Source organism: Cynocephalus volans, chromosome 2, assembly GCF_027409185.1.
Source record: "Cynocephalus volans isolate mCynVol1 chromosome 2, mCynVol1.pri, whole genome shotgun sequence".
NCBI classification, from domain to species: Eukaryota; Metazoa; Chordata; class Mammalia; order Dermoptera; family Cynocephalidae; genus Cynocephalus; species Cynocephalus volans.
In genome coordinates this window covers 154,499,958-154,525,522 of record NC_084461.1, presented here as the reverse complement: position 1 = coordinate 154,525,522, position 25,565 = coordinate 154,499,958, and the positions used below count along the sequence as shown (strand labels likewise).

General features: G+C 34.9%; 1 protein-coding gene across 1 annotated transcript in view; it reads right to left on the bottom strand.

The window, feature by feature from the left end:
• Positions 1-25,565, bottom strand: part of CPEB4 (cytoplasmic polyadenylation element binding protein 4) — a 70,627-nt gene that overhangs the window by 24,177 nt on the left and 20,885 nt on the right. Inside the window, exons 2-3 of the mRNA XM_063084473.1 lie at positions 24,667-24,748; positions 6,252-6,302 (exon numbers count right to left, since the gene is read on the bottom strand). Coding sequence (XP_062940543.1) covers positions 6,252-6,302; positions 24,667-24,748 — 133 coding nt within the window. The remainder of the gene's footprint in view (positions 1-6,251; positions 6,303-24,666; positions 24,749-25,565) is intronic.

The window sequence follows — 25,565 nt, the reverse complement described above, 5'->3', positions numbered from 1 at the left end:
ATGTCATTAAGTAGAATATTGTTTAATTTCCATTAGTTTGTATAGTTTTCAGAGTTTCATTTATTATTGGTTCCTAATTTTAATTCATTGTGATCAGAAAAAATACATGGAATAATTACAATTTTTTAAAATTTGTTAAGACTTGCTTTGTGACCTAACAGGTGGTCTATCCTGGAGAATGTTCCACGTGCTGATGAGAAGAATGAATATTCTTAGGTTGTTGGGTAGAATGTTCTGTAGATATCTGCCAAATCAAATTGGTCTAAAGTATTGTTTAGATCTTGTGTTTCTCTGTTGATTTTTTGCCTAGATGATCTGTCCAATGATGAGAGTGGGGTGTTCAGATCCCCCACTACTATGGTGTTAGTGTCTATTTCTTTCTCTAGATCTAATAGTGTTTGCTTTGTAAATCTGGCTGCTCTGACATTAGGTGCATATATATTTATGATTGTTATGTCTTCTTGATGGATAGATCCTTTTATCATTAAATAAGGCCATCTTTATCTTTTTTAAGGGTTTTTGCTTTAAAGTCTATTTTATCTGATATAAGAATAGCTACTCCAGCTCATTTTTCATTTCTACTTGCATGATATATCTTTTTCCATCCTTTCACTCTTAGTCTATGTGTGTCTTTACAAGTCAAGTGAGTCTCTTGGAGACAGTATATTGTTGGGTCCATCTTTTTAATCCAGTCCGTCAGTCTGTATCTTTTGAATGGGGAATTTAGTCCCTTTACATTCAGAATTATTATTGAAAGGTGTTGATTTATTCCTAGCATTATACTGATATTTGTTTAGATGTCTTAAGTATCTTTTGTTCCTGTCTTTCAAATTTTCTGTTTGTCTTCTGCATTTGTTGGTTTCTTGGGGTGACAGATAAAGTATTTTTTCTCTTTTGTTTAGCATTTTTGTTTTGCTGGTAGGTATTGTTCTTTATTGCGTGTTCACGGTAGTGACGGTTATTTTTGTAATATCAAACTCAGTACTTCCTTGAGAATTTCTTGTAGGGCTGGTCATATGATAGTGAACTCCCACAGTTTTTGTTTGAGAAATATACTATTTGTCCTTCATTTTGGAAGGATAGCCTTGCTGGGTAAAGTATTCTTGGCTGGCAATTTTTTATCCTTTGGTGTTTTGAATATATCATCTCATTCTTTTCTGGCTTTTAGAGTTTCTGATGAAAAGTCTGATGTTATTCTGATGGGGCTCCCTTATAAGTGACTTGCCGCTTCTCTCCAGCAGCTTTTAAGATTCTCTCTTTGTCTTTTTGTCAGTTTGATTGTCACATGTCTTGGAGAAGACCTTTTGGGGCTGAATGTGTTTAGTGATCTTTGGGCTTCCTGAATCTGGGGATCTGTTACTTTCTCTATACCTGGGAAGTTTACTGCTATTATCTCATTGAGTATGTTTTCAATGTCATTTCCTTTTTCCTCCCCTTCTGAAATATCCATGATTCAGATATTTGAGCACTTAAGGTTGTCAGTTGTCTCTCAAATTTTCTTCAATTTTTTGATTTTTTTCTTTTTTCTGGTCTGCCTGTGATAATTCAAACAGCCTGTCTTCAAGATCAGAAATTCTCTCTTCTGCTTGTTCAAGTCTTCTGCTTAAACTCTCTGTTGTATTTTTTATTTCATTGAATGAATCCTTCAGCTCCACAAGCTCAGCTACATTATTTTTTAAGGCATTGATTTCTTTGTACATTTCTTCTTTCAGATCCTGTATGTTTTTTCTCATTTCATTGTGCTGTTTCACTGAGTTTTCTTTTTCTTTTTTTTTTTTTTTAATTTTATTTTGTCAATATACATTGTGGCTGATTATTGCTTCCCATCACCAAAACCTCCCTCCCTTCTCCCTCCCCCCCCCTCCTTCACTGAGTTTTCTTGTATCTCATTGAGTTTCCTTAGAATCATTACTCTAAATTCCTTGTCTATCATTTCAAAGACTTCCTGTTCTATAGGATCTAGCACTTGTAAGGTATTAATTTCCTTTGGTGGCGATGTACTTCCTTGATTTTCCATATTTCTGGTTTCTTTCCTTTGGTGCTTTGTCATCATGGCTGGGGGTATCACAGTTCACTCATTCCACCCTGATGTATGGCTTGGATCCTGAAGGGTCTGCTGCTTCTGGACAGCAGAAACTAGCCTGGACTGGAAGTCCCACCCCACGTGCCTTCACCGGCTGGTCAGGTGATATCGGAGTCTAGAGCCTCTCAAGTTGTTCATGAGACAGACAGCCTGGGCCAGAAGTCCCGCCCCACCTGCCTTCACTGGATTGTCAGGCTCAGGGCTTGGGAACCCGTGCCTCACACGTCGCTCATGGAGAGAGATGGTCTGTGCCAGAAGTCACACCCTTCCTGCGTTCACCAGCTCATCTGGCTCGGGGCTTGGGAACCCGGGGCCTCTCAGGTCGCTCACAGAGACCCGGTGGCCTAGGCCGAAAGTCCCACCCCGTCAATCTTCACCAGCTCGTCTGGCTCAGGGCTTGGGAACCTGAGCCTCACAGGTCGCTCACAGAGACGGACGGCCTGCGCCGGAAGTTCCGCCCAGGCCTCGCCTGGAAAATTAATCTTTTAATCCAATGTATATCTCAGAGCTAAACCAAGATCCACCAGAGGAATTTGAGGTATGTTTAGCACTCTGTTTAGCACTCCCTCTCACTTAGCTGAGAAACTATGTTTCAGGTTTGCTTTTCATAACCATAAAATCGATATTCTAACTATATTTCTATTACATGAAACTTACTAGTAAAAGTCATCTTTATGGGTTGAATTGTGCTCTGCCCCCACTATGCCTCAATTCACAGGTTGAAGTCCTAACCTCCAATACCTCAGAATGTGACTGTATTTGGAGTTAAGTCTTTAAAGAGGTAATTAGGGTTAAATGAGGTCACTGGGGTGGACCCTAATCCAATATGACTGGTGTTTTTATAAGAAGAGATTAGAATACAGACATGTTCCAAGGAAATACCATGTGAAGACACAGCCAAGGAGAGAGGCCTCAGAAGAAATCAACAAACCAAGGAGAGAGGCCTCAGAAGAAATCAACCCTGAGGACACCTTGACCTCAGACTTCTAGCCTCTGGAACGGTGAGGAAATAAATTTCTGTTTAAACCACATAGTCTGTGGTACTTATTATGGCAGCCCTAGCTAATATGGCACCCAAAAAGTAGCTAGCAAGTTTGGTTTTTTACTACATTTACAATCCAAGAATTTCACCCAAGGTTGCCCCTCAAAAAAATCTCTACAACTAATAACAGGATGTGCACTACAACACTCTTATTATAGTTAGTAATCATTAATTGTTAAATTATACTGGCATAGTCTTTCAAAAGTCTTGAGTGGTATACAAAGCTCACTGCATAGTATGAAAATTCGTGACTGAGCATGGCAAAATAATAATATTAATTAAAAGTAATTTGATTGATGAGTGAGTAATCCCCTTTTATCTTTGTACAGGCAAATTCCAGTGTTATTCCAAAATTTGGTAGACAACTCTGACTTTTTTTATTTATTTAGGATTTAAACTCCACTTAATTCCAAAAAGCTTTGAGATTGCCTGAAAATTTTAAAACAAGTTATACAATAAAAATCATAAACAAAATTCAAATGTTCATGTTAAAATGTTCATGAGAAAGAGAATAAACAGCTTTTCCATATTTTTATCCAAACAAAGCAAGAAATGGCTTTCAACTCAAGAGATATTTAGAAGAAAAGGCTCTGAAAGTTATAGTTGGAACAAAGTAAGTCTTAAACAATGACAATATTTAATAAACAATTATAAACTGACATAATGTATTAGGTGTTTATGTTCAGTTTTAAAGTAAAGCTAAAGTAAAAACAAGGCTACTAAAAATCAATACATGAATGAGATTAATTTATTATAGAAGCGATCCACTCTAGAAGATGTTTCATCAATAAGACTGAGAATGGGCAATACCCACGCCTAAATCAAGGTGACTAAGGAATTGTCTCAACATGCATCCTCCCCAACCTAGCTTTAATTTCATGATTTTTAAGCAATCTTCTCTTAAAATCTGTAGTTTGCTACTGGAGAGAGAATGGGTCTATCAGTCAACTCCAGCCTCCAGTCTACCTAGAAGTTTTATTTTTTATTATAAATGAATAAATTGGCATCTGGTTCTAGTTGGCTGGCTATTAAAAACTAACATTTGATCAAATCTGACAAAATCAAGTTTTGGGGACATGAGATGCTGAATACTAGACTTGTGACTATGACAGTCATAACCCCACACTCCTGGGTCTTGCTTGAGCAGCCAACAAGTTTCCCCTCTTTTACATCTCTTTTTGTTCTTTCTGAATGCAAGAGTACTTCAAACAGTTCATAGAAAAATATAAATAAAAGATAATATCAATCTTTCCATTAACTTTTTGAAGTATCTCCATATTCATATCTTTCAGTTTGAGACAATGTTAACCTCAGCCAGTATACCTTTATAATAAACAAAATTTCCATGTATACAACAGTAAAAACCATCTAGTCCTCTTCTAGTATTTATAGAATTTCAAAACAAATATTCTGGGGAGAAGCTACCTTGATTTTTTCTTTGCCAAGTAAGAGTCATTAAAAAAATGATCTGGGCTGGCCCGTGGCTCACTTGGGAGATTGCGGCCCTGGGAGCACCAAGGCCACGGGTTCGGATCCTGTATAGGGATGGCCGGTGTGCTCACTGGCTGAGCGTGGTGCAGACGACACCGTGCCAAGGGTAGCGATCCCCTTACCGGTCAAGAAAAAAAAATCTATTTATAAAAGATATTAATGGAGAAAAAGAAAAGGCAATCTCATAATAGTAAACTTCCCCCCCCCCAATTAAGTGAATGTAGCTTTAAGGAAAACCCACTCGAGAGATTTTATTTTTCTCACCTCAACAAAGATAGGCCCAGGGGCAACTGAATCAACTGAACAACTTCATGAGGAAATTGCAGAAGTATCCCAAATCTCAGTTCAATTTCCAGCACTCAGACCTGACTCTGGAATTATCTCCACAGGCAAAGGTAAATCCTGCTACACGGTATTCCTTAGTCCTCCTTATCCTGATGCCACTATTACCACTGAGTTTAGTTTTTGGCCTTCACACATTTATACTGGAATATTATATCATGGCATTATTTCTGGCTCTGTAGCATGAAAAGACAAAAGTCTGATGAATAAGTGAGGTTTTTATAAACCGTATAGTCTCCTGAAAATCTGATAGAGCTAGCAGCTCTCATAAATCAAATCTCCTTCTGACTTTTCCTGGCTCAACCATCATTAAGTTCTACAGCACACTGATTTCGAACACTAACCAGAAGGAGATCTGGTCATAAAATTAATTTTTAATTCCCCATTTACAACATACCACAGACAAAAAGTAAAAGGCTTTCTACTTTTGTTTTTTTGTCTGTTTTGGGAATGATGAGAATACAGCTATTTAGTCAAGAATGTTTCTTAGAGGTTGTGTGATTTAAAATGAGCTTTGGCTAATAGAAAGCATTATCAACACACACAAATTTCAAATCTATATTCAATAGTAAATGAGTAGAACAGAAGTAAACAAGACCTCTATATTATACTCAGTTGTTTTAAACTCTGATACTAAAAAATAGAAACTTTAAAATTCTTTAAATTCCTTCTGTAAGTAGGGGTACTCCCCTTCCATATGAAATTTAGCTTGCTTCAGCATATGCATGTAAAAAGAGAATGCAATAGCACATAAGTAATATTTAGTACAGATAAGGAGAATCTACCACAGACACTGTAAAGGCCAATAAAACTTCATTATTCTTATTCTCGTTAGACAACAAACAGTGAATGACCTTGTCTTTTGCAATGTCAAGCACTTTGGTCTTAGGCTGCCTTTTTCTGGTTTTAGATCTCTGACTGTCCTCCCCTTCTTCTGGAAACATTTTTCCAGCTACACAGAAATGACTTTTATGTTGACATTTCAAAGGTCGTTCTATAGAAGCTAATGTTAGATAAAGCCAGTCAATGATTCTTATTTATTCTCATTGTTACCAATTTCAGGACGGAATCAGTTGGCTCTCAATTTTTTTTAAAAAGTTTCTGCCATAATTTTGAGGGAAAAGAATTATTCTTAAAATAACTTACGAATAATAGCAACTTGCAATTATCATTACAGAACAAACTAATGTAATTTCTCCATTTGTTGAACTACAACCATTTTATATTTTCTCACCTACTACTAACTTATCCCAGTGTTGTGCACTTCGCTAGGGTAAATCAATTATCACTTACCATTAATAAGCAGAGAGCTATCGGATCCTGGATATGAATAGTTTAGACGACCTGAAGGTAAAAGAAGGCCGTTACTAAATCAATTTTTTTCATAGATGGTTTAAATTTATTCAACAGAGCTGAATTGACTGCTTTTAACAGGTAATATACTTAAAAAGCTGTACTATGGCATAAAATTTTGTCATGCTAATGAACACAACGAACCAGAGAACATATCAATCAGCATGTTCACCAATATTCAAAAAGGGAAAATTTTAAATTGGGAAAATAAAATATCTCTCATATTTAACTACTAGGTCATTCTAATTTCCAAATCCCCATCCGAAGTAATTTTCTTTATACCATTATATTCTAATATCAACTCATAATAACAATCTTCACATTTTTTTGCTTCATAAATGTGAAAAATTTTTTCATTTGCATAGTTGTTACTTTTTAAAAGTATGTAATTAGCTATAATATTTTCCTAAGTGACTCAACATGTACAGACACACTGATGAGTTTAAATTCAGGTTTTGGGGAATATGTACAGAAGGTAAAGAAGAACATTTTTCACTATACTTAACACATGACTGAAACTGTCAAAAGCACAGTACCCAAAGCACAGTAGGCACTCAATAAATGTTGGGTTACTTTCCTTTGAATTTTGAAATGGTTCAAAATCTAGTTTTGACCTATAATGGGCACTCAAGATATCCCTCAGAAGAGAATTAGTGAAGGTGCTAAATTTTTTGTTGGACGAGCTGTTTTCCAAATTGATAGACACATATGAATTGGGGAAATGGCACTGGAATTTCTCTGTTTAAGGAACTGCATTTCTGTAGTGGAAGAGTTTCTACATATAAGTTGAGGTATCTAGACCACAAATCCTTACAGAGTGCATACCATGTACCTCATTCTACACTATAAGTGATAAAATATAAATTAATATGGCAACATTTTTAAGTCTCCATACCCCACATGCCCATCTGCACCCACCTTCAGAAGAATGGTGGATAACCCTCAACAAGTCTTAATCACTGAAGGAATGAATAGGGGAACTTGGCTGTTAATTCTCTACTATAGTTCAGCACTCTATAAATCAGGAATAGTGTGATCATTTAAAATTGACTCAGAGCTACAAATATTCCTCTAGGAAACAGCAGTCCGAACTCCAACCCCACAGAACCATAACTCTGAAAGGCTATCAAAAAGCAGAAAAGCAGAGGTTCTCTCTTACTTAAGACTGGGGCAAGCCTTCTAAGATACAGACAAGGACTATATCTAGTTCCACTGAACACTCTGAGATCCAGAGCTAACATGTGGTCCTATCAATACAATAGCCACATATGAACAACTCTTTATAAAGGACCCTTAGGTCTTCAGTGTTTTAAAATCCTGCCTCTTTTAAATAGTCTCCACAGAAATAACTTATGCCATGAAAGGAGAAAACTGTTCTCTATTGCCAGCAGCTCTAATTAATCCATATCCAAAACTTGGAGTCTAATATGAAATATAATCTGAAATTCATAATCTTCCTATAATTTAAAACCAAGTAAAATGATTTTTTTAATTAAGTTATTAATTTTACCACACAAATTTCATCTTATTCCTATTTAGGGAGTGGGAATAGAGATGGAGATGGGAGAGAAGATAAAAATTAACTTTGATGTTTCAATTTCTTCCTAAAAATTGGTTTCATTCTTTAATGCTAATGTACACAGCCAAGTATCCAAATCTAGTAAGTCCATCTAAAATGCTTTAACTAGAGCCTGGACCTTATGACTTGTCACAAGTATATTTTTAAAAAAGGACAGACTTGAGATGCTAGGAACAAGAACATGATCTTAACTGTTAAAAACTTGGGAGGAGGGGGAGAGTACTGTTTCTGAATCACTTAACTCAAAGTAGCAGCCAATTTTCTGTAATGGAAAATATATTCATTTTATAGCTGTAAAACCCTCTATTAAATGAACTGACAAGATCTGTGACATATACCACTTTCATTTATCATAAAACATTTTAAAAAGTCAATGTATGTCAATACAGAAACAAAAATATTTAATTATATTAATTGAAGTTAAGGGTTAAGAGGAAATGTTTTACTATTTCTAAGGATATATTTTAATTCTTTTCATGGTAACATTGTACTGAAACCATATCTGTTTTATATGAACCCTATGCCTCTTATTTGATGCCAAGGAAGGATAGTTAACAATGAGAATCCAAGAGACAAATTACCATACTGGCTGGCCCAATTTAACAAATGAAGTTCTGCCTTACCAGAAACTCATCTTTTGGGGTAACTTTTAAGGAGAGACAGAGAAGAATATTTCAACTTGACAGATACAAAAATGACCCTTAACTCACTTATGAGTTGACTTCATCCCACATCTCCTGAAGGGACTCCCCCTCAAGCTAGGTAACCTCTGACATGTTTTCTGCTCCTTAGCCTTCTGAATATATTAATTCTAGCTTTCAGCTAAGACATAATGTGACACTGAGGAATCACTGGCAAAGTTCATAACTGAACTCTGAATTTGATACTTGTTTTTAATTTTTTGACCTGGCCTTGTGATACGATTCTTTTCAGACTAGAATCAATTTTGGTCTCTCGAGTAGCAAATACATTTGTGACATTTTGTTAAATAATCAGTAATTCTTTCCACTTCAATTTAAAATATAAACGATGACATTAAGAAAAATTTTGTTAACTTTCATAATGCTTCCCTAACCTGTCTGGGCGACTTCTCTGTAAATTCTTTCTACAACTAAAATACCTAAAAAGCCATCCATAATCTATTATGGATAACACGCATCACTTCCTTTCTGGAAATCTTCCAAAAGCTACCATTGTAAGTGCCATGGGAATTTAAAGTCTTCTGTAAGCCTTTCACATTCTTCTTGTACTCCTTTTATTTCTGTTCTAATATCTTCTCTGCTCTATGGATGCCAATTTACATGGACATTCTGCATTTTCTATTCCATTGCTAGCTTACTGACAATCCCCTCTCACATCTGAGACAGTGGCTTTGATTCCATGTTCTCAGTGAAGGGGATATATGTGTGTTTTTATATATACATACTTATATATGCATTTACTAATATATACTTATATTATATTTTTATTCATATGTATTTATTATTAATAAAAATATTTTTTAAGACTTTTTTTGTAGCAGTTTTAGGTTCACAGCAAAATTAAGAGGAAGGTACAAGATTTCCCATATACTCTCTGTCCCCACACATGCACAGTCTCCCCCATTATCAACATCCCTCACCAGAATGGTATATTTGTTACAACTTATGAATCTACAATGACACATCATTATCACCCAAAGTCTATAGTTTACATTAGAGCTCATTCTTGGTAGTGTATAAATTTGGACAAATGTGTAATGGCATGTATCCACCATTATAATGCTATACAGAGTAGTTTGTCTGCCCTAAAAATTTTCTGTGCTTAACCTATTCATAGCTCCCCACCCTCCAACCCCTGACCTTTTTAACGTCGCCATAGTTTTGCCTTTTCCAAAATGTCATATAGCTGGAATAATACAGTATGCAGACTTTTCAAATTGGCTTCTTTCACTTAGTAATACACACTTAAGTCTCCTCCAGGTCTTTTAATGGCTTGATAGCTCTTTTTTTTTTTTTTTTTTTTTTTGGACTAAGTAATATTCCATTGTTTGGATGTACCACAGTTTATCCATTACCTACTGAAGGTCATCTTGGTTGCTTCCAAGTTCTGGCAATTATGAATAAAGCTGCCATAAACATCAATGTGCAGGTTTTTGTGTGGAAACAAATTTTCTGAAGCATTTTCAAATCTCCAACCCTCTCCCACCCCCACCCAGGTTCACCTTTTTCTAGAACATCTTTCCCAAAAAGAAAACCTCTTTTTAAATTATGTCACCAAATTTTTTGTCTATCTACATAGCAACAGCCAACCTTCTTATTTCAGCTACTGGCTAACTTTACATAATAGTCCCCTTCCCCTGCCTTCCACTTAGGAACTAGAGCTTTTTTAATCTAGGCATCTTGAGTTTCCTGTTTGGGCACCAGGTAAGCATTCAATGAGTTCATTCTACTGAATTTAAAATCCTGGCATTTCACAAATGAATTAAGGATAGTCAAATAAAAATCACTGAGATACCTGAATATGAATATAATCTAGTTCCTGTGGTTTCATTTCGTTCTTTTTTTTTTAACTCAACTATCTATAAACATAACTCAGGTTTTGGCACATTTAGAATTGAATTCCTTAAGGGAAAAGGAGGCTTTAGAATTTCAGGCAAGTGAATTTATTTGGTGGGTAAAATTCAGTCTTTGAAGGCTCTTGGTATTGTGTTTTAAATGTAAAAAATACTGCCTGATCAGCAGTCCTAATCTTAAGGGACATTATGACAGGAAAAGTAGTACTCTCTGGAGGCCAGCTGTGGCATTTGAAGCCAGAAGCTTGGCATACATCATGCAGAAGTCATAGGCTATATTTGGTGACATGACTCAGCCTAGCCAAATATAGACAACTGATACAGTGTGACTCTGGGGAACTATACTAACCAAACTTTACAGGTTAGAGAAGACCCATACACCAGCTAAGCAAGTCTATGCTAGGCATTTGTGAGCTGGAGATAATCTACAATGCTATTAAATTCATTCTATGTCTTTCTCTTTTTCAAAGTCAAGCCAGTATTGTTGGTGACAAAGTATTGGTCAGAGAACAATAACAGGGAATAACTGCAAAACTGTCCAAAACATAGCCATGTAGTCCTATATAGGGACCAGTAACATGATTCTAAGGTAATTTTTATTGCCTGACTCACACTATAAAAACTTAGATACTCCAAAGCAAGGAGCAGTGGTGGGGGGGATGTGTGGGGGTGTCTTCAGTGAATACCATTAAAAATTCCTAACACACATACACATACATTTGTTTTGTTGTTTAACTACAGGTGCTCCTCCTATCTCTGTTTCTGCTAATCCTACTTAGTTCACATCTAAGTAAATCAAAGCTATACTGCCATAAGTAATTTTTTAAAGGAGGTACTCCGCCTGCTTCTACACATCTGCTGTTTTTACGAACACTACCCAAGACTTGCAGCAAGATGGCGCTGTTGGTACCCAGACACTGTCCCTAGAAATGTGTAATAAATTTACTGGTTTTGAATATCCACTTTATACTTATACAAATGCAAAACACATATCAATACGAACAAATAAAATTTATTCAATATGTTTTATAATTTAATGATAAAGAAAATTTCTAATAATTTATTCTATTGACCTAAAAATAACTCCCGAGATCACAATCAGTAACCTTATTCTACCCCCTGACCCATCTGTTCCAACCAACTTCCAATAAAGACACTTCCATGCAAAATCACAGAGGAACTGATCGGAACTGAAAGCAACTGGAGAATCTTGCCTCCTTTCAAAGAGCCATTCAAAATTCATTAAACACACACACATAGATTAGGCTAAAACAACAACAACAAAACCCCTCTGGAACAGATTTGGCTTTTAGTTTAAAAGTCAGGGCTTATAAAAATCCTTGAAGTCATGCCCTTTCCCACACTGCCATTTCCCTTCCCACATTAGGTACTCCAGCCATTCAGAACTACTGGCTTATAACTTCTATGTTTAGGTTACTCCTCTTTCTGAAATGCCTTCCTCTCTCTGCCCTCCAATGTCTCACCCTTTTGTCCAGACATCCACCCTTTTGTCCAGGCAGTTTCCCTTTTAGGTCTCACATCCTATGAGAAGTCTTCTCTGCTCCAAGCCACTCACTCTCTGATCAGACAGCCCTATGTGCTCCATACAGCACTGTTACACTTATTACGCTGTATTTAAATTACTTATTTTAAACTATCTCTTCCTCTAGGGCAACAAGATCTTTGAGGACAGGTTTTGGATCTTACATCTCAGAGCATGGAGAGGAGAAAGGTGTTCAATAAATAGCTGTTGAACGAATGAACGAAGAAGCAAAGCTGACAACTGAGGGTCTCTCTGCCATGGAAGATGCAGTGAAAAAGGAAAATCAAACCAATCTCATTTTGAGACCTTGGCCAAATTACTCGGCTTTGCTGAATCTCAAGAAAACGTATATTTCCATTTACCTCACAATGAGGTTGTAAGACATTCCTGAGACAATCTTTGCAGAATACCAAGAAAAGGCCCCCAGTATGCAGCAGGTGCTCAATTAATATTGATTCCTTCCCCTCCCAACTGTAAACCAGAGGTAACCAACAATTTTCTACTTGTGAGAGAAAGGAAGAGGGAGGATTCCTTTTGTCCAACAAGTCCCAAACTGGAACCCTGGAGAAGGGAGTAGCAATCGGGGGAACTTTCAGCTTCAGAGAAATGAGAGTTTGCTAGTGTCCTTGGCTAGAAATAGGAATATAATTCTTTTCTGAGAGAAAGAAGAAAAAAAAACCCTAACTCCTTACTTTTATCATAGCCAAACTGACGAAGTAGCAGAAAGATTTTAGGAAGTGAAAACTTTTTGAAAATTCAATTTAAAACTTTTCCTTTCAGTAAAACCAGGGAGGATCTTCCTTTTGCATCAAAAACTCAAACTGAATTTTTAAATTTTGATAGGATAGTTGAAAAACAAATTGTAATAATGGCAAAAGAAAACATTTATCTATAAGATAAGTAAAGTCAATGGAATATGTTTCTATAGACTGAGGAAGGCTGCTTTCACTACAACTTAGGGCAAGTGTAAAGTTGCAAGGTTTAAAAGCATCTAAGAATTTCAGGCAGATGGGAATGTCTAGAGAGAAACTAGCAAGGAGCTGACCCAATTAAGGAATTCAAAAGATTTCCTACTGCCAGTAAAGCTAACAACAAACCAGCAAGCAGGAAGGCTATTTTTACCCTTGCCAGAAGGCTTCTGACTCTGGATGCTACATTTAGAGGACAGAGCAACAAGATAACTTGCCTTAAGAGGATGTTATGATACCAGTGATTAATGGCAATTTTTTAAGCTCTAAAAAACTAGGCATAGTTGTTGTCCAAAGTAAATCAGCCAAAGCCAGTTAAAAAAAATTTTTTAAGTGAATAATATAATGGAAAGAAAAGTGGAAAAACAGACCAAAAGGTAGCAGAAAAATTTTAAGTAACCCAGAAAAAAATTCAAGGCAGTAAATTAAAATTCTCCTTCCTTGCAAAAAGATTGATTAAAAGAAGCATGTGTTACAAGAGGCACATTTTAAAAGAACCAGTGAATAAAACAATTGCAGAACTCACACCAAGGTAAAGATGATTTTTGAGAACTAGCTCCTTGTACTGACATGAACTTAAAAAAAGTTAAGATAAACTATGAAATCCCTAGGTACCACAAGTTAAATTGCTGTATATGATTGAGAACTTTAGAGATAAAAGCGATAAGACTAAAAAAAATCAAATTAGACCACAGAAATTCAAAAAAAATTGAGTGATTTCCTTATTTATAACCATTATTTTATAAAATAGAATACTACTCCTACACTGATGAAAACCTGCCCTTAAAACTGCTTACTGAGTCCAAACCCCAAAAAGCAATCAGTAAAGTCACTAGTTAAGCTTTCTGCATACAGACCTATCATCAACTCACTTATTTAACAAAAATTCTGATGAGTTTTTCACACCCTAATGAAGAATGTACTTAAATTTCATATCTGATCTAAGAATTACACCTTTTGTTATTTCTCAGAAGGCCCAATCACTATTTTCTCTTATACTGAAGGCTTTGAGTCTTCCTCTTATTTATTAGTCTTCAAAATTAAGTAATAAAAAGGCTGTCCAAAGATGTCTGCTAAATATTTGGAGAACAAGCTGAATGAAGCTAGGAGGCTTTGTTTTTAGTCCCTGATGTATCACAACAGCCTAAAATAGCACATGGTGCACTGTAGACACTTGATGTATACTTGTTGTACGAATGGCCTCAGCTTTGAACTTTACATACACAGTACATCCAAAGCCGAGTGAAGGTGAGGGGGGGAGGAGAGAACAGTATATCTGAATCACTTGGGGAATACACATGCTTAAGTCCCATGACAGACTTGTGAATCAGAATCAGGGAAGAAAACAAGCCAGCTCGGAAAAGTTCCCTCAATGATTCTATCTTGACCTTCACCTTCAATAAGGAACCCTTCAATATGAAACCAGTAAGTGTGAAATCCAAATCTTTGCAGAAGATTATGAAGATAAAACACACATTTTAAATTCTGTACCCAGTCTCATAAATTGAAATCAAGAAATTTTAATGCCTACCCTCTGTCAAAGCATACTAAGACAAAAACATTTATGCTTTCTCATGTTTGTTTCCCTCTTACACAGTAAATAATCTAAGCCATTGAACCAGAAGCCAGAGGCTGTGTGTTCCTATCTTGACCCTCTAAATCCCAATAAGTTGAGTGACATTACAGAAGCTGTTCCATCTCTCTGAACTTCAATTTTTTCAATCATAAAATGGAGATCACAAACTCACTTAAAAGATTACTTGTAAGGATTTAGGTTAGAAATAATTCTCAGAAGGGACATCAAATTAAAGTCAGAAAATCAGAAATATGTGCCCTTTCACTTAAAACTGGCTGTTAAAACTGCTTGCCGTACAGAACGTCCAACTCCACCTCAAAAAGGAAAAATGAAGTCCAGCATCAAGTGTCCTTCAATCTACCTGGTACACAGAATATGTCTGTGGAGCTGGAACAAAAGCAGAGGCTAAAATGTAGGATACAGTCAAACCATGTGGCTTAAAGACTTGAGTATTTAGTACCTGTATCCCCTTCCTAACAAGAACCATGCTATGTGATACTATCTATGTTACACAACACTTGGGTATACCCTTCTTGTCATATAGCTCCTCCTGCCCCCGGGCATTGCGCAGGATATAGCGTAATCTGCCCACATTTCTAGCCCTGCCTCAAAGAGCAAAAAGATGGTTTCAGGTGTCAGAGATGAAGCTCCAAAATGCTACTTGGTAGAAATGACAATCTAGGATAGGGTAAGTGATCTCTTCACTCCTCTCTATCCTCCTCCTCACCATTTCCTCTATTAAATTCCTTTTTTATCTAAGGTTCTTTGGTAGAAGGAACATACTAATGGCAGGAATATAAAGCAGAACAATTAGAGAACTTCTCTAGAACAGTATTTCATAACCTTTTATAATTATTCAGCTCTACTTTGATCAAAATATTTCAGAGGCCTCTCTCCATGATAACAGCTGAAGACCCCTACCTGATTCCCACCCCAGTGAATGCTACAAGCAAAACAAAAAACGTTAATAACCAAAGACTACTATGAACTCAGTAACACCTTTAAATGTATTTTAGTTGCATTCCATGAGCATCCACGTGCTTTTGGAAGATAGTCATGCATACGTAAGTGACATATCTACCATCTAACTTGAATTCTTGGTCACTAATGGGTTCACAGTTTCCATTAAATAACTCCCATAACTGAAGTGGCCCAAGGCCCACAAATGGAAAACATAACTATTTCATGAGACCAAGTTTAAACAACTGTTTCCTAAACATAATATTTTTAGGCCTATCTCAAAAAGAAAAGATGCAGTCTAGCAGCACAGCCTTCACTCAACTGACTAAATTTGATTGATTTCTGGTTAATATCCCTTCTACAAGCTACTCAATATTAAATATTGCCAAACCCAGACTCATATGATATTCGTGTGTTACTTTCAGTTATTAAACTGTAAAAATCTTCAATTTTACAATATAAAACTGTACACAACTACAAATGGTAATTTAAGGATCATTAAGTTCAACCCCTCTGTTTATAGGTGAGGAAACTGAGGTCTAGAAAGAAGTGACCAACCTAAGGCCATACAATTGCTAGTGGCAGAGCCAGGCTTGAACACAATCCTAAATGCATCTCCTTTTATTTCTTAACCTTTGATAAAGTCTGTTATATGCTAACTTCTGATCATTACAATAAAGAGATCAAGTGGCTGATTTAAATATCTCTATTTAGTCAACCATGCCAGGCACTTATTATTTGAAATATTATAGCCAGTAAAAGTTAGGGTTTTTTGTTGTTGTTTTTGTTTTTTAGGTTCTTTATGCTTCAATTAATCATGGCTGCTCTTTGGAATAAAGATCTGCACTTTATTGTTGGTTTCTCAAGCACTAAAAAAGAGTGCCCTAATTGGTTGATTACGCCTTCTCCTCCCCAATGTATACAATGTATAGCAACTGACATCTGCCCGACGGGATTCCAAAGAGATTATGGAACTGCTTTCCCTTCAGAGTTCCACTAATGTTCTTAATTGACTGGTTACCAGGTAATATCCAGAATAAAACAAAGCCTTGCTTTTAGAACTGAGTGCACTGGTGTGGGACTGAATTCAGCATCAGTCAGCTAGACAAAATAATGAAGCCTATATGTAGCCTGGCCATCTCAGTATCTGATTCAAAAAGTAGTCACTAGTTTAAAACTAGTTAAAAAGTATTCCTTTTACAAATTGTACTGCTAAACAGCAACAAACTCGCTGAGTTTTCTCTCTTTTTCCCTCTTTACTTTGGTAGTAAGGATAGTGACAACATGAAGGGGAAAAAAATAAGAAATTCACAAACATTAATTCATAAATTAATCAACTGCATATAATATTCAGGTAGAAATTCCACACATATCAAGAAGTAATAATTTTATGGCACAACTGTGAACTGTTCCCTTCTTCCTGTTGCTAAATTAAATGCAAAGAGAATCTTGGATATTTTTATGACAGCTATGAATCAGGCGGTATTGCTTTCCCTCCCCCAAAGTCAAAAATAACACAGTCCAGGATTATACAATAGGACCAAAGCTTTAAGACTTCAAAGACAACAAAGTGCTTTTATTACGCAGATAGTATATAGAGCCGTTTTAGTAGCTGTCAGGACATGAGACAGCAAGAGTCACCTCTCTACAGAATTTTATAATATAGAAGAAAAAAACAGAAAAATAATAAGTGACACTGTCAAAGGTACACAATATACTATATTAATTTGGACATGGAGCATAAACAACTTTGAATCTCTATAAATGTTTTGAACCTCCTTCTCTTTTATACAGTAGGGAGGTCCCTAATATTTATCATTGACAAACTGCTTACAAAATCTGAAAACTTGACTACGTAAATGTCTTTCAGATCTCATTTCCGAATGGACAGTATTACTCTTCTGTCTACATGGTAAAACCTAAGCTTATTAAATTATACACAAAACTTAATGTGACAATGTGAACATTAAAGTAAAGTAGTTGTTAATCTGTGACCTGATTGTTGCTTGTTTTCTGATTTATTTCTAAGTGTTTATTACATCTAGTTTATTCCTTCACCAATCCCTACCTTGAATGTGTGTCAAACAAAATTAAGTCACAATGACCACAGAATATGTGAGCCTTAATACAATTGAAAAAAAAAAATGTTAAAGAATTTTAAAGAAATGTCTAGGATATTTTACCTAATAACATAAAAAATTTCCTATTACTTCCCCCTCTCTCCTCACCTCTCACCCAGGTAAGATCAGCATCAAAATGATTTTTTAAGACGACTGTTCAATTTTCATGGACTCAAAACAGGATTGCTTGTGCTCAATGTTCAGGATTAAGATAAGGGGACTGCTTAAGTAATTATGGAACCATGTCATAGATGACATAAGACAGATTCTCCCTTTGTGACAACTGCTTATATGATTTTCAGAACAAACAAAAACAATGCTCAAACATTCTATCACAAATGTGTGGAGGGCAGAGGGCACAGGATCACTATTTTCAGCTTACCAGCGCAAGTTATGTAAGTAAATAGGGCAAATGAAGATCTGGCCAAAGTACAAGACGCGTTTACCATGAACAGAGCTGGTTTCAGTTCAGAGACCAGAGTGAGGAAGACCACAATCCAATCATATGAGCACATCAGCCTTCACACACACCACATTTTTTTCCCCTCCCAGGCATTTCCCTTTCCCTTCCTCTCCTTAAAAAAAAAAAAAAAATAAAGCCAAAATACAGAAACAACAGCAACCCCCAAATCTGAGAAGTGTAGTCATACTGTTCAAAATCCACACCTTCCATGAGTAATCCAACAAATCTTCATCAAAAGTAAACCAGAAAGCAGGCAGTTGACAGTTGTTCAAAATTAAGGATAGGCCCTGTACCAGTAATACAAAGAAAATCATGCCACATGCCTTTTCCCTCTTTTTCCTCACAATAGAAGTTACCTCAACACAGAAGCCCAGGTCCCATCCTACAGCACAACTGATCCAAAGCAAAAGAGAAAAACTGTTTAGGATATTCCATTTCCTTGGTCAGGGTAGGGAGAGTGCAGGAGGAGAGGAAATGAACTTCATTTCTAAACAGCCACAGACAAAGTTAATTGTAGCCCAGTTTAAATTGTACTTCTTGCTATTATGTACCTTAACTCCATTACTCATGAGACTTCTAGAAGTATGGTAGTTTTCTACTCTCAGGATACTTCAACTACTCCCCTGAAACGCTGCTTTGAATTACTTGGTATCATCCAAACAGCAAGAAAGAACCAGTTTAGTTCAGGAAGGCTCCAGCCAGGCTTACAGGTTAGCTTCCTTGTTGACTCTGAATCCCAAAGACATGATATTTCAAGAACCCCAATTTGCCAGAAGTCATTTGATACCATGTAATAGTAATTTACTTAGATGGAGAAATCGGACTATGAATCCAACTAAAATTAGCTATTTTGTGTTATCCATTCCTTCTTTATGGTAATCAAGCCCCATTAAATGTCCCTTATAGGAAAATGTCCATCTAGACCTTTAAAAAGGTTGAGGAGGTGGGATTAGGATGCAGAGTGATGTGTTCTAAAATTGCAACAGGCAAACCAATTTAAATAGAAAAAGGTTAAAAACTGTAAGAAAGACACACCCCCCACCATTCCTACTTGAAATAAATCATTCTAATATTAAAGCAACAGACCTGTTTTACTAGGAATTTTTTTGTTTTTTTAAATTTTATTTATTCCCAAATTATTTCAAATTTATAAACATATGATATGACATAAATACATTACAAAACTTAGTCCTGAATTCAGCAATTCTCATAGAAGTTTCTAGAGCTATCTCAGTTTACATAAAGTCAGGATTCATATAAAATATCTGTATCAGTGTAAACATCTGTTCCCTAGAAAACTAAAAAACAAAAAAGGAAAATTAAGTGACTTCAATTTGGATATCAGAATATTAGGAAAATTGTGCATCAAAAGAAAAGCTAAGTTTTCTGGCTATTATTTATTATATCTTTAAAGTAGCACTAAATTCATTCTCTCCCTACCATAAAAATATTGAATTTTAACAATTATCCCGACAGTCACTCTCTTACAGTGACATAAAATAATCTTTTATAAATTTAATAAAACAAATTTTGTGTACTAAATTTTCAATTGAGTTTCATCATTTTCTTCAAGAGAATATTACAAATTATTTTGCTTAGTGACAAAGAAGAGAGGCATAAATGAAAACATTACTTGCCCACTCATTTAAGCATTCATTTCAAACAAATTTGCAGCAATGAATAGTAGTGGGGGAAGGGCTCCTAAATGTAATATGTAGATAAAAAAAAAAATCAAAGTATTTTAAAATGGAAGGTTGCAACACTTTTGGCAGTCAGGAATTAAATGCGCAGCATTTTTGGAGTAGGTCCACATCTCTTAAAATAAATTCTTACTAAACCAATGCATGAAGCAAGGGAAGCAATAATGTGTGTAACTGTGTTACCAGCTCCTGTTACTTTCTCTACATATTTAATAGGTTTTGTGGGCATCATTGGGATATGTAAAAGACTGGCACTTAAAACGACTTGTATTTCTTGATGCAATCATTATTGCTTACAATCAAATTAAGTTTTTTAAATGCCTGAAACTCAGAGGAATTGTGGTGGATATGTTGAGTACCCACTTCCAAAAACTGAAGGAGAGATACATTCTAAAACACTATGAAGAGAAAGATTCCATTTTCACAATATTCAAAGGAAAGATATGATGATATTCTGACTCACAATTTAGTTAATATCTGAAGAACAACTATACTGTTTTGACAATTTATAGATTGCCTTTGTTCTCAATAATTTTGCTGTCTCATTTTGGCTTTCTAGTGAAATGAAGCAAATTGGATGTTAAATTGTTTTCATCTGTTAGATTAAAAATACTCAAATGCTATCATAAAATGTGCACTGTTATATTCTGTCTGACATCTGATAATTTTCAAGTACTATTTTTTGTCTCTTTATTCCAGTGCTGTCTCCCTCTGCTTCCATTTCATAAACTACTTCATGGTTTACACCTACATCCCTTTATTCCCTTCACACACAGGAAAGAAAAGAAGGCTCCTTCATTTTCAGAGGTCTCTCATACTAAACACTGAATATAACAACACTCCGTGAATCTTTATTTCACTGTGTCCAACCTATGCTTCAGAATGCTGAAAACAGATGTACTTGTATGTGGTTTTAATCTATTTCATGCTGCTCCATTTCTAAATAATAAGCACTAATTTCAAAGGCAAGAAAAAACAGGAATAACAGTAAGATACAATATTCCCAAAATAATCATCTGGGCATCTACCACAGGAAAAGATGTTTCTGTCCATGTAAAGAAAATACTTGATTAAGCCTAATTATATTGTAGCAATGCTCAAGCTGCCACCTAGGAGATCAAAACTCAAAATCAGTCTGTAGCTCAGGCTCTTAGTTTAAGAGACTGAGTGTGCAGTAAAGAAAATACAATCAGTCCCTGGGGAAGAACTTCTGCAGATTGTCACTGGCATTGGTTATGCAGAAGGCAATATACAGCTTCACAGATAAAAATAACGCAGAGACATATCAGCTGACCAGAGAAAGGACATGGAGATAATGTATGGGGAGGACCCTTTTCCTCCCCAAACAGCTAAACCCCTGTGAGAAAATTATAGTACCATTAAAATTCTTGGAAAAACAGTTTAAGAATAAACTGTAATAACACCGGAAAAATGTTAATATAAATTATGAAATGAAAGCTACATACTCCTTAAAAACATTTATTTTTTTAAAAATGAAGATAAAAGATTTCCACCAAGCCAGTTGGAATCAACAATACATTCATAAAGAAATCCAAAAATTGTATTTGAAGTTTCCTAGGCATATAAGTATCATGTCTGTTGACAGCAAAAATAAAATTTTTAATCCCACCACATCAAGGGAGATGTTTTTTTCTCAAATGGAAAACATGAATTCTGTTTTCTGACTTTTTTAAAAAAAATTGAGTTAATAGAACCACATCAATAGACTCAACTTGTAGTTCTTATATCGATTTTAGGCTTTATTATTTAAACACACACACACACACACACAACTGCACATCATGAGGAACTACAAATGAAAGATAAAAATAAATGTGGTCATTCATAATAAGTTTTATAAAATTATTTTTACAATAAACCCCAACATAAAATTTGCTGTCACATGGTGAAGTCGTTTTACAACAATTTGATAATGACCAAATTAATCATTTTAATCTATTTTGTTTCTTTTATGAGAGTTATGTTGTTCTCCAATAGCCTCATAGAATTAATGCCAATTTTCTATTTTCTGTTTCTAAGGAAGCACAGAACTGGGAGAGATATTTTATTTATTTTCAATATGGATTGCCAGGTTTTAGATACCTATTGCAAAAGGACAATGTTATTCTTTTAAAGTATTCAAATTTTATTTATTATCTCCTTTAAGCAAAATCTCATAATAAAACCACTGTTAAAATCAAGCATAGTGTTCTTAAAGCAACTATCTAAATCAGAAGAGAATTTGATAAGAAATAAAGTTATTACCGTGAGCAAAACTACATTTCGATAGTGATACATTACAATGACAGAGATTATGATCTTGGTATTAAAAAAATTAAGCATAAGTATAATCTAGCATTTTAGGACTATGAACTCATCTATGAATTCTTTATTGCTCTTTGAAGGAAAAACACATAAAGTTCATTCAATATACTCAAGCCACTCTGACACCCAAACTTAATTAAAACTGGCTTTCTCATTTGATGAGCATGAAAACAGACTTAATAGATGCTTAGTTATAATCCATATCATTTCTTGAATGTTTCCTATTAAATAGACAATATGCTGAATTTTAAAGATGCATCATATCATTTTATCCTCACAACCATCACTAACAGTGGTGGCAGATTTACAATTAAATCCAGATCTGATTCTAAAATCCTGAGTCTTACCATTCTGCCACACTGCCTCTTATCAATCACAATTTTACAAAGTCTTTATGTTCTCATACTAGATCTATCAGACTGAATTTTTTCTGTCACAGACTTAACTTTTGATTATCCCTGAAGAATCAGCTTTAAGAAACTTAGTTTAGGTAAAAACTGGTAAGAAGAAATTAAAAAGGGAATATAGAATAAAGGTGGAACCTTACACAATCACCCATTTAGTAAATTAGAAGAAATAAATAAACCTGGGAGAGATAGTCTGGCTAAAGCTGATAAACCAAGGAAATCCTACTGTTAATCCTATTAGAATAATATGTGCAAACTCTTACGTCTAACCTAAGTACCAGTTAGAGGCTTGCTTCTTAGAAATGTCATATAACAAATTGCTTATATCTATTGCTGTTTGTAACCTGTGTTTTCTTTGATAAAAACCATAGGCACTTATGAAAAATTATTTCTAATTACTTATTATCCCTAGTATCTAGTATATAGGAGGCATTCAAAATTTTTTTGCTAAAGGAATTAAATATATTAAGAATAAAATGTCCTTTAGCTACTTTTTCTGTACTAAACTTTTCATTTTGAAATAATAATAGATTCACAACAAGTTACAAAAAGTAGTACAGAGAGATCCTCATTTACCCTTTATCCAGTATTCCCAAATGGTAACAGCTTACATAACTATAGTACAAAACTAAGAAATTGATACTAGTACAATCCACAGACCTTATTCAGATGTTTCCCTTAACTACTTTTTAAGAGTGTACAGTTTTTCTGGTGCTAGAAATAGCCTTAGACTCTCTTTGTTTTTCTGATGAGAAACAAAGGCTAGAAGAGGCTGAAGCACTACCTAAAGTCAGAGTGCTAAAAAGGAGCAAAAATAAAGTCAATTCTGAGTGAGAGATCATCTTTCTTCATATATACAGCATGCATCTGGATTAGAGTCATCCACCAGAATTCCATGAAGAATTCAGTAAAGACCTTCAAAATATTCTTATTTCAAAGTCATCTCATCAAATGAATGAATATTTTTTCACACACTATTTTTCATCTCTCCAGAACCCCCAAAGCTTTCCTTGTTAAAAAATGTACCACTATTGGTCTGTTGAAAAATACTTAAAAGTTTTTCTGCATCAGTAATATGATAAACCAGACTCAAAGGAAAACTAGGCTAGGCTGGTAACTACTTGAAGCAACAGGCTGCTTTGCCACCTTTGGCCTCAGTGCAAAGTTCTCTAGGTGACATAAAGTAGGCTCATAAACAATAAATGAATGAATAAGTGAACAGAAGAAAGAATAAAGGAATGAATAAATGAATAATCAAACAAACAAACTTAACTATTTAAGTGAGATGACCAAATATACCAAACATTCCAAATTTCTTTTTTAAAAAAGAGCTGCTAGTAAATTGAGATTTTTGTAAATAAAAATGTTTAATTTTGGGAGGTAGTTTTCACAATATCAAATGAAGGGCCCTTAGAGAACATCTACTCTCGTAATTCTCTGTCCTGGCTACATTTCAGCATCACCCAAGACATTAGAAAATGACATGCCAAGCCCTCACCCCACATATGGGGTGAGGCCCAGGCATTTGTGTTTTATTTTTAAAGCTCCCTAGGTGAGTTCCTTGTTGTAAAAATGAAGAAACTGAGGCCTAGCCAAACTGAATGTCTTATTCAGGATAACACAGCTTGTCAGTAAGAGAATTGACATCAGAATCTAAATAGAATAGTACTATTTTTTTAAACATAATACATTAAATTTTTTTTCAAAAATTTCTAAACTTCATTATAACTTTAAAGCTGTTGGCCATTTTTTAAAACATGAAAGTAGGCAAAAATATCTATCAACATCTAAACTTTTTCCTCATGTACACTCACTGTCATAAGTGGCTAGGCACATACGTCTGAGGGACTGAGAAGTTTTTGCCTGAGATACAAAAAAATGAAGTGTATGGTTCATGCCTTTGAATTAACTGCCCACTCTTAGCAATTAGTACTCTTGTAGTACTACTCTTAATTAGTAGCACAAAGAGCCTACTGTAGATGCCCATCAAATATATTTGGTTTTTTAATGAAAAGAGGTACATGCGTAAAATTTGTGAAACTTACCAGATAAAATATATGCCTCCATAATATTTGCTATATTGCTCATCAGAGTATAAAGGTAATAGACATTTTTTAACTATTTACTAAAATCGAATAGTTATAATATTTCTAAACATACCTTTAATTGAATCGTTTTCAGCTCTCATTATGTCAATGAGTGAACTCTCCAGTGAGTGCATGTCAAATGTCCTGGGGCGATCCTGTAAATACAAACAGCCATAAACCGCTTTTTTAAATAGCATTTAAATATAAAAGAGAACAGCAAGGAGATGTATTTGATGTGACAAAGATCAAAAAGTAGCAATTTTATTCCTCTGTATAAGGTACATTATTACTAAATATCATTATTAACATTTACAAAACACCAAAAACCACAAAAGTAAGTACAAAGGGCTCAGTAAAAAATGATTTGATTTCTAACAACAATTTCAACAAAAGTATAACTTTTATTCATAAAACAGAAACCATTAAATTAATTTCTGTTAGTTAAAAATGTTAAATAAACATATATTAAAAAATTTTTAATCTCCACCATTTAAGAGTGGAATAACATGGCAAAGCTTTCCAAACTTCTCCGGTAGTTATCTACTAAATTGGTACCTATATGAGCTATTCAGCATAGCTGTATTTTCTTATAAGCTAAGGTCTGAAAATAGTCATCAAATGTCTGTAAGACCACTAAGTGGCAAAGTATTCCAAAGTAAATATCACTGTGAAATTATGTCAAGATAAATTATCCCTTATTTTAAGAAAATAAATATGTGATTGATTTATCCATCTCTATATTACCAAGGCTGTCTTTGAATGTTAATGATTTACCTTCTCTAAAGACTGATTGATTGTTTTGCAGCTGGCCAGTATGAAAGATTTATTTTTAACATTAATAATTCATATGGAAAATAGACAAAACTTTCCCTCCCCAAAGTACATAAAAAATAATTTTGATAGAATTTCCCCTCCCCCAAATAAAAAGAAATGTGGAATCGTGAAGCATAGGAGCTGCTCTCATTACTGTGG